Source organism: Blennius ocellaris, assembly GCF_963422515.1.
Source record: "Blennius ocellaris genome assembly, chromosome: 18".
NCBI lineage: Eukaryota > Metazoa > Chordata > Actinopteri > Blenniiformes > Blenniidae > Blennius > Blennius ocellaris.
Genome location: NC_137667.1, coordinates 1297217 through 1307923, shown reverse-complemented (window position 1 = coordinate 1307923; position 10707 = coordinate 1297217). Strand labels below are relative to the sequence as shown.

The 10707-nt window shown below is 43.9% G+C and overlaps 1 protein-coding gene across 1 annotated transcript in view; it reads left to right on the top strand.

Annotated features, from left to right (window-relative positions):
* The first annotated feature begins 638 nt into the window (after positions 1-638).
* The window catches only part of cdk19 (cyclin dependent kinase 19), a 34886-nt gene continuing 24817 nt past the window's right edge, over positions 639-10707 (top strand). The window contains 2 exon segments of the mRNA XM_080513575.1: positions 639-862; positions 2952-3027. Coding sequence (XP_080369701.1) covers positions 735-862; positions 2952-3027 — 204 coding nt within the window. The 5' untranslated portion in view covers positions 639-734.

Here is a 10707-nt window from a genome sequence, read left to right as displayed (position 1 = left end):
GCATGATTCAAGACTAAGAAAACAAAATAAAAGCACTATTTAAAATGAAAACAAAACAAGGACGACAACAACACACACAAAAACAAAACAAACATAAAGAAATAAAATATAGATCGATAGATAGGTCGATACAGTATATAGCTATAGATAAGATATACAGTTTATTGAGATAGATATACAGTATATAGATATAATTAGCGCCGGATTATGACCAATAAGATAAGAAAAGAAAGATAAATCCCCATTTATCTCACCTTGGAGAAATACAGTTGCCAGCGCACACAGATACACACATTCTTGACAGTAAAAAAAAAAAAAAAAACATACATAAAAACTGTGCAAACGTAAGTGTGAAAATACACAGGTCTCGTGTACAGTATTATTTCGGGGGAGGGGAGGGGGGGGCTTCAGCTACTGATAAACACCCGCAGCAAACTCAACGTGAGTACGCAAAGTGCAGCAAACCGCAGCGGCAAACGCGCGTTGTAGTTTTTCACCCCCGCGCGCCGCCGCCCGCGGACACGAGGCGCCTTCCGACAACGGACTGCATTACCCAGCATGCCCCGCGCGCCAATTAGAAACGTCAACGAGCCAGTGAACATTAAGCGGAGCAGACCAAAATCCCAAAACAAGGAAATGGTGGGGGAATAAAAACGAGCCGATTATTTAATTAGTGCGCGTAATAATTAATATTTTTTATTTTGTTGTAAATTAAGACGTATTTATGGGTCGAAATGGACTACGACTTCAAAGCGAAGCTGGCCGCCGAGAGGGAGAGGGTGGAAGATCTGTTCGAATATGAAGGTTGCAAAGTGGGTCGAGGCACCTACGGGCACGTTTATAAAGCAAAGCGCAAAGACGGGTAAGACACGGGCGAACGTCGCGTGAATGCCGACATGCGAGTGAGTGAGTGCGGGATGCCTGGTGGGCGCGCGCGGCTCGGTTTTTGGCGTCGGGGGTGTGGAGGGGTGGGTGGTGGTGGGGGGGTGTTGGGAAGCCGTGTGCCAGTGTTTTTGTTTTCATGTAAGCCACTCACTCATCACATACACACACGAGCGCGCGCGCGCGCGCGCCTCCTCCTTCCCGCCGTGCTGGTTGTTTGTCGGGGGGGGGGGGGGGGGGGTCTTGGTATCTCGGTAGGACGGAGCCGCAGAACTTTCACAAGCACCGCCAATTGTTCTCCCTTTACCCCCCCTGACCTGTCAGTCACTGAGCGACCAGGAGCCTAGAAGTTCTCACGGTTCTGTCACCGGAAGTCTCCAGAGTCTGTCACTCAAACGACAGGAAGCCGTCGTACCGTCACACCGTGTCCGGAAACCGCCAGGCCAGGGCGGCGTGCCATGGCCCGGAACCTTCCCTGAGTACCATGTACCGTCTCGGGAACCTTCCCAGATCATCAGGAACCTCCACAGATCGTCAAGAACCTCCACAGATTATCAGTAATGTTCTCGGATATCAGGAACCTTCTTAGATTATCAAGAACCATCGCAGGAACCTTTCTTGTTTTATCAAGAACCATCCCACATTATCAGGAAGCGTTCTCGGTTCATCAGGAACCTCCACACATTGTCAAGAACCTCCCCAGATTGTCAAGAACCATCCCATCTTATCAGGAAGCGTTCTCGGTTCATCAGGAACCTCCACACATTGTCAAGAACCTCCCCAGATTGTCAAGAACCATCCCATATTATCAGGAACCTTTCTTGTTTTATCAAGAACCATCCCACATTATCAGGAAGCGTTCTCGGTTCATCAGGAACCTCCACACATTGTCAAGAACCTCCCCAGATTGTCAAGAACCATCCCATATTATCAGGAACCTTAGCAGATTGTCAAGAACCATCACAGGAACCTTTCTCGGTTCATCAAGAACCATCCCAGATTATCAGAAAGCTTCGCAGATGATCAAGAACCATTACAGGAAGCTTTCTCGTTTTAATCAAGAACCATCCCACATTGTCAGGAACCTTTCTCGGTTCATCAAGAACCATCCCAGATTATCAGAAACCTTCGCAGATTATCAAGAACCATTACAGGAACCTTTCTCGTTTTAATCAAGAACCATCCCACATTGTCAGGAACCTTTCTCGGTTCATCAAGAACCTCCCCAGAGTATCAAGAACCATCCCACATTGTCAGGAACCTTTGCAGATTATAAAGAACCATCACAAGAACCTTTTTTGTTTTATCAAGAACCTCCCCACATTATCAGGAACCTTTCCTTATTTCCCCAGCTGTGGGTTAAAAGTAAAAAAAAAAAAAAAAAAACGTTTTTAAAGTTAAACCTCAAAGAAATAATAATAATAAAAAGAGAAATATGTATAAAAAAAATATGTATATATTTACATACAAAAAAAATTACAACATTAATGATTGACAATCGAGTAAAAAGAGGAAAATGTGAGAAAAAAGAAAAGAAAAAGAGTTTATAGAAGTTTAATATACGTATTACACATGAAAGAGGAAGGTTTGGTCACAATAGAAAGTAAAAAGAAAAATAATAAAATATAAAAATAAATAAAATGGCTATATATATATATATATATATATATATATATATATATATATATATATATATAAAATAAAAAAATCATTAATATCATTAATGATTGACAATCGAGTAAAAAGAGGAAAATAGGAGAAAAAGAAAAGAAAACAGTTTATAGAAGTTAAATATAAATATTACACATGAAAGTGGAAGGAGGTTTGGTCTCAATAGAAAGTAAATAGAAAAATAATAGAATATAAAAAGAAAAATAAAGAAAATGGCTACACACACACACACATATATATATATATATATATAAACATTAATAACATGAATGATTGAAGCTGGAGTAAGAGGAGTGAAAAATAAAAATAAACAGTGTATAGACGTTAACTATTGATGTGAGTCGACCTCCATGTTTACGTCAACGTCATGTTGTTGTTGTTGTTGTTTGTGTCGTCAGGAACGAGGAGAAGGAGTACGCTCTGAAGCAGATAGAAGGAACTGGAATATCCATGTCCGCCTGCAGGGAAATCGCCGTGAGTCGCTCTCCACTTCCTTCTGCCTCAGCGCACCACATCCATTCAAAACACACAAAACTTTATCGACACCGTCCTCCTCAGTTTCTCTGGGCCCAACCTGCACAATATTGGTTTATATAAGAGAGACGACGGAGGATGTTTCCGCCGTACGTTCACATCCGGCATGGCAACGTGTCGACCAATCACGCGAGTCCACGGTATCATGTGCAGGCAGAAAAAAGTTATTATAATAATTATGATAATTATATATACTTTAACCTGCACTGACCGCATGAAGCAACTTTAACCTGCAGCAACCACATGGAGCAACTTTAACCAGCATTGACCACATGGAGCAACTTTAACCTGCATGAAGCAACTTTAACCTGCAGCAACCACATGGAGCAACTTTAACCTGCATGAAGCAACTTTACCCTGCAGTAACCACATGGAGCAACTTTAACCTGCATGGAGCAACTTTAACCTGCAGCAACCACATGGAGCAACTTTAACCTGCATCAACCACATGGAGCAACTTTAACCTGCAGCAACCACATGGAGCAACTTTAACCTGCATCAACCACATGGAGCAACTTTAACCTGCAGCAACCACATGGAGCAACTTTAACCTGCATGGAGCAACTTTAACCTGCAGCAACCACATGGAGCAACTTTAACCTGCATGGAGCAACTTTAACCTGCAGCAACCACATGGAGCAACTTTAACCTGCAGCAACCACAATGAGCAACTTTAACCTGCACGGAGCAACTTTGACTTGCACCGACCACATGGAGCAACTTTAACCTGCACCGACCACATGGAGCAACTTTAACCTGCATCAACCACATGGAGCAACTTGAACCTGCAGCAACCACATGGAGCAACTTGAACCTGCACCGACCACATGGAGCAACTTTAACCTGTACGGAGCAACTTTAACTTGCACCGACCACATGGAGCAACTTTAACCTGCATCAACCACATGGAGCAACTTTAACCTGCGGCAACCACATGGAGCAACTTTAACCTGCAGCAACCACATGGAGCAACTTTAACCTGCATCAACCACATGGAGCAACTTTAACCTGCATCAACCACATGGAGCAACTTTAACCTGCGGCAACCACATGGAGCAACGTTAACCTGCAGCAACCACATGGAGCAACTTTAACCTGCACCGACCACATGGAGCAACTTTAACCTGCAGCAACCACATGGAGCAACTTTAACCTGCACGGAGCAACTTTAACTTGCACCGACCACATAGAGCAACTTTAACCTGCACGGAGCAACTTTAACCTGCACCGACCACATGGAGCAACTTTAACCTGCATGGAGCAACTTTAACCTGCAGCAACCACACTGCAACCTGCTGCCTGTGGAGTGTGGATACACGCTGCGGGGACAATGCTAAACGCTAAACGCTAAATGCTAAATGCCAAACAAGCTCCTGAACCTGTTGCCTCGGGAGCACTTTTATTGCGTTGCCCGACTCACCGCCGGCGAATTAAAGTCTCACAAACGTCCACATACAAAACGGGCCGACTTGCGACGGTCCCAGTTTGTGCGCTATATAACCTTTCACACAGTGAGCAGCCCACGCCGCGCCGGTATGGCCGGCTTGTGGTGGGGGTGGTTGTCAGAATGCCACTCGTCCTGCAGATAGGAGAAGAATGTGGGCCTTGTGACAGGTTGCTGCGCCCTTATGCAAGTTTCCATGGGTGGGGGTGGGTGGGGGGGGGGGGGTGTCACCACTGAATCGAACAGCCACTGTCACTGACACCGTGCAAACACCTCCCAACAATAAAGCGTGAACTCACACTGTGCACAGTAGAGTCACTGCAGCCGTGATGTAACGCCTCACGTTTGCAGCGCCGAGCGCCACGTTTTTTTGGTTTTGTTTTTTTGAGATTGCCGTCTCGGCGCGAACGCGGTCAACGTCACCGGTTGCCGACGTGGAGCCGTTGCCGGTTTACGCACGTTTCAGCACAAACGTCTCCAAGTGTATATTTGAAGAAGGTGGTGCGAGAACCAAGGTGAAATCCAGATGTTTCTATTGTGGGAGGTTTATGGAACGTCTCAGTGACGACTTCAAACTGTGCAAATCACCGTTCTGCTTCAAAAAAACAGTAAAAAGAAAAATAATTAATGTTACAATGAACAATCATTTCTATTACTTCTTTTTGTTTGGTTGGGTTTTTCTCATGTATTACTTCTGTTATGTTCCATATTCATTTTTTCTCCCGTATTACAACTGCTATGTTTATTATTATTATTATTTATTTATTTATTTTCTTTCTCCAGTTGCTTTTTTAAAATGTGATTATATTTTTTGCATCACTGGTGTCTGGGGTAACCGCACAGGTTTTTAAGGGAGAGGCTAAAATAAGCCTTCATTCAAGTGGTTTTAAACCCAACTTGAAATGAAAACATTGGTGTGAAATTAAAGGAGTCCCGCAGGGATGTCAGCTGGGACCCCCCGAGTTCCACTCTGGGCTCCAGGACGGTGGAGGTTGAACGTTCTCCCTGTCCAGATATCCATATGTTGGTTCATACGTAGCGTCTGAGTACACGGTGTAGCGGCGATGCTAAATGCTACAGGAGGATCGGAGATTTTCCCTTCATGAGGTCATGCAGGGACAGACCCACTCCCTTCTGGTGGTGGATACTCACTTTGACCCTCCGACGTGCAGATAAAAACTTGCCAATACTAATAAACTATGAATAAACCGTTACCCATAGAGTTAGCAGGATAGCGTTAGCTACCCGGTGGTTCACTGTAGTGTGTTGTTTACGATAACTCAACCGTAAACGTTAGAAATTTGAACCGTATAGGCAGGGTTGCCAGATTTGACTTACTTTTTTAATCCCTAAAAACTACTGCAAATTTTTTTTTTTAAAAAGCCCAAATCTCAAGCTCCGGAGAAACTCCTATTAAAACTATAAAAAAACTATTGTATGCGTACTGAAGAACATGTGATCATGGCACGTCTCCAGGAAGCGGTGGCAACCCGCCAAACCTGGCAACGCAGAGAGGGAACGTGGACGGACAGCAGCCTGTTCTCGCCAGAGTCACCGGAGGGACTTTTAGACTCTCAGCACGCTTTGAATGTACTGTGACACTCTTTGGGTTGTGCTTCGTCACTGAACGAGTCCCAGACCTCCGGTGAGTTCATCCTGTATTGTTCAGCCTCCGCCTCCAGCACAGTGTTGAGTTACGGCCTTTTTGAGGGGGGGGAGGGAGGGGGGGAGGAGGAGGAGGAGGGGGGGTGTGGTTAAGGCAAAAACACTAATTTGCTCCGCCTTTCAAGCTCCCGGAGAACAACTGTCCCTTTTGTGAAGCCTCTCATGATTTCGAAATCGGCCTGGTTTTTATATCCGCTCCCCCGGGGAGCTAAAAATAATACGAGATGTTTTTTTTTTGTTTTTTTGGTGTCTCGTTATGGCGTTGGAAAACATTCCTCTGGAGAATTATCCCCAAACGCAGGGAAACACTATGTTTTTCACAACACGTGGTAAAGTCAAGCATTATCTTTACCGCGACTCCAGATGTAACCGGGGGGGGGGGTGGGCGGGGGGGGTGGGGTGGGTGGGGGGGGGAGACGGACCTTAAAAGCCTCCATGTTGTTGAGCTTCAGCCGCAGAAATGACTGAAAGCTTGTTGCTCTGTCAACAGGACGTGAGGAGTTTCCTCCTGTTCCTGCCTTTAATTAGGTACGTGAAGGGAAATTAGAAAGTCGACCGAGTAGGACTGGAAAGAACAAAGAAAATGACACCAGAACCATTCAGGTATCTTAAAAAATAAGGAATTTATAGGCAAAAAGACGTTTACGAATTAGTGGAATTGTCTTTCGGGTAATTAGTAAACAAATAAACTAGTTCTATAGGTCTATGGCCCTGCTCCTCCTGCTGCTAGCGTCAGTAGCTTCTAGTTCTATAGGTCTATGGCCCCGCTCCTCCTGGTGCTAGCGTCAGTAGCTTCTAGTTCTATAGGTCTATGGCCCTGCTCCTCCTGCTGCTAGCGTCAGTAGCTTCTAGTTCTATAGGTCTATGGCCCTGCTCCTCCTGCTGCTAGCGTCAGTAGCTTCTAGTTCTATAGGTCTATGGCCCTGCTCCTCCTGGTGCTAGCGTCAGTAGCTTCTAGTTCTATAGGTCTATGGCCCTGCTCCTCCTGCTGCTAGCGTCAGTAGCTTCTAGTTCTATAGGTCTATGGCCCGGCTCCTCCTGCTGCTAGTGTCAGTAGCTTCTAGTTCTATAGGTCTATGGCCCCGCTCCTCCTGCTGCTAGCGTCAGTAGCTTCTAGTTCTATAGGTCTATGGCCCCGCTCCTCCTGCTGCTAGCGTCAGTAGCTTCTAGTTCTATAGGTCTATGGCCCCGCTCCTCCTGCTGCTAGCGTCAGTAGCTTCTAGTTCTATAGGACTATGACCCTGCTCCTCCTGCTGCTAGCGTCAGTAGCTTCTAGTTCTATAGGTCTATGGCCCTGCTCCTCCTGCTGCTAGCGTCAGTAGCTTCTAGTTCTATAGGACTATGGCCCTGCTCCTCCTGCTGCTAGCGTCAGTAGCTTCTAGTTCTATAGGACTATGGCCCCGCTCCTCCTGCTGCTAGCGTCAGTAGCTTCTAGTTCTATAGGACTATGGCCCCGCTCCTCCTGCTGCTAGCGTCAGTTCTATAGGTCTATGGCCGCTAGCATCAGTAGCTTCTAGTTCTATAGGTCTATGGCCACCCAGGTCCCTGGTGTGGACGGACCGTCAGTGTAGGACAAACGCACCTGACACTCGCTCATCCAGTGTTTTTTTTTATACGTCGAACACGTTTCGTTCTTTTCAGGCCGTCAGTTCTGCTTGTTTCATTAGTCGGCGCTAAAAGTGAACACTTGTTGTTCTATCGGTTACGGATCTGGATCCAGGACCCGTTGTTCATTCACAAGAACTCTGATCCAGATCGCTAACTTGTCAGGCCTCGAAGGCAATGTCTGAAACATGTAAGAAAGAAACAAACAGAGTTGTCGCTGGTCAAGCCGGTGTTTGGTTGTGATTTAATGTTTAATGAAGAGACGGGACGTTTGGTGAAACTGTCACCGGCTTTAAACTTTGAACGCTTCGCTCTATTTCATAGCTGGGCCGAGGAACGTTTACGAGAGACGAGCAAAAAAAAAAAATCTCAGACTTGCCCCGCAGAACAAAGGAGCCTTTGTGATTCTCAAACTGGCACTTTGCAGACTGTACAGCGCGGCAACCGGCCGGCCAGGAGCCGAGCAGCTACGAGGGCCTGTTTGCTAAATCCAGCTCACTGATAAATATATATGTATTTATCAGGGGTCTTCCTGACCTGTATGACCAAATGAGCCAATTTGACACCGGAGAAAAATTTGTCAGGAACCAGAAAATATGCAAATTCACTGAAATTAGGATAAAAAAAAACATCTTAAGTAGGAAAAAAAATAAATCAAAAATGTTTTAATTAGAACATTTTTCTGTTTGTATGACCAAATGAGGCCATTTTACGCCGGAGAAAAATTTGTTGAGGGCCAAAAAGTATGCAAATTAACAAACAAAAAACGATATAAAAACATCTAAGAAGAAGAAATAAAATGTAAAAAAATTTTAATAAAATTTTTTTTCTGTTTGTATGACCAAAAGAGCCAATTTGACACCAGAGAAAAATTTGTCAGGAGCCCCAAAATATGCAAATGAACTGAAATTAGGATTTAAAAAAAAACAAAAAAACCATCTAAGTAGAATTTTTTTTTTTTATTGTATGGCCAAATCAGGCCATTTTACACCAGAGAAAAATTTGTTGGGGGCCACAAAATATGCAAATGAACAAAAAATAGGATTAAAAAAACATTAAGAAGAAAAAATGTTTCTGTTTGTATGACCAAATGAGCCAATTTCAGAGTGGAGAAAAAATTGTCAGGAGTCCCAAAATATGCAAATTAACTGAAATTAGGATTAAAAAAAAAAAAAATCAAAAAATTTTTAATTAGAAAATTTTCTGTTTATATGACCAAATGAGGTCATTTTACACCAGAGAAAAAATTTGTTGGGGGCCACAAAATATGCAAATTAACAAAAATTAGGATAAAAAAAAAATCTAAGAAAAATATAAAAATACATTTTTTTTTTAATTGAAACATTTTTTGGTTTGTATGACCAAATGAGCCAATTTTACACTGGAGAAACATTTTTCGGGACCCGCAGAATATACAAATGAACTGAAATTAGGATTTTAAAAACACATCTAAGAAAGAAAAAAAAATTTTATTATACATTTTTCAGTTTTTATGACCAAATGAGGCCATTTTACACCGGAGAAAAATTTATATATAAAATTAACTGAAATTAAGAATAAAAAAACAGCTATTTGACCTAGAATTAAAAAAGAAAAAAATTTATGCATTTTCTTTTTTGTTCAGTGTTGCAGCAATGTGATTTCTTAGGATAAAAACTTTTCTCTAAATATCAGGAACCATCACAGGAACTTTTATGCGGTCGGACCACAGGAACCAGGGTCTAAACTTAGTGTGGCGATGCTTGTTTTTTTGTTTGTTTTTTTGTTTTTGTTCTCCAGCAAATGTTCCCTGGTGGTTTGTGGCTTTAGTCTTGTGTGGAAGAAATGTGTCTCCACGTATTGCAGATGGTGGCGTCGGTAATCGGCAGGAAATGAGCCGATTGGCGAGAAGAACCAAGAGCACATTAGTGGCGATCATAAAAATCCTTTTGAGATTAGCAGAACACTGAAGATGCCAAAGATAGCGCAAGACCCTCGTGCTTGTGCTTCAGTCAGTAGTACTTCTAGTACGTCCTTTATGTTTGTGTTTTGATTCTCCTTCTTCATGCAGCAAAGAGAAAACTGTCCACATCAGACACACTAAGACATGTAAACGCTTGCATGAGCCTTCATCGTGTCCTCCTCCTCTTCCTCCTCCTCCTCCATGATGGCGGTGTCATCGTGATTTCTGGCCCATTCGCTCCACTGTGCAAACACGGACATATTTTAGTTGTATTTGCGGAGGGTGGAGGTTAAGTAGCTGGCCACACATGGTTGCCAGGGGTCAGGTGAGTGTCGCTGCCAAAGGGTGGTGCGTTCATTTTATGATGGAGAATTATCTCACGGACCCAAACGCGGTGGACGGTACCACCTGGAGCGTAGCGCACGAGCTTTTTGTTCCAATAGAGACGCACGTACGGAGTCTGAAAGGGGAGGGAACGGCTCTGACTTTCTACACGGGGAACCTTTTCCCACGGTACCCTCGTGTTTCTCCGGCCTCCAGCGGATTACAGCCTTTCCCAGGCTTTGGCTTCATTGTTTGGTGTTGTTTACGCCGGTAGTGTGTGATTTGTTTGATGTTGTTTACGCCGGTAGTGTGTGATCGCAGGTTTACTGACAGGTGGGATAAGTGTAGGTTTCTAAATGTTCCCATCATGAGCAGGCGGGAAGTGGGGCTTTGTGGGACTGTGGGGGTGTGTGGTGTGTTTACCGTTAGCTGGTGGCTACACGTTTAGCATTAGCTGGTTGCTACACATTTTGTATTAGCTGGTGGCTACATGCTTAGTATTAGCTGGTGGCTACAAGCTTAGTATTAGCTGGTGGCTACATGTTTAGCATTAGCTGGTTGCTACACATTTTGTATTAGCTGGTGGCTACATGCTTAGTATTAGCTAGTGGCTCCATGTTTAGCATTAGCTGGTGGCTAC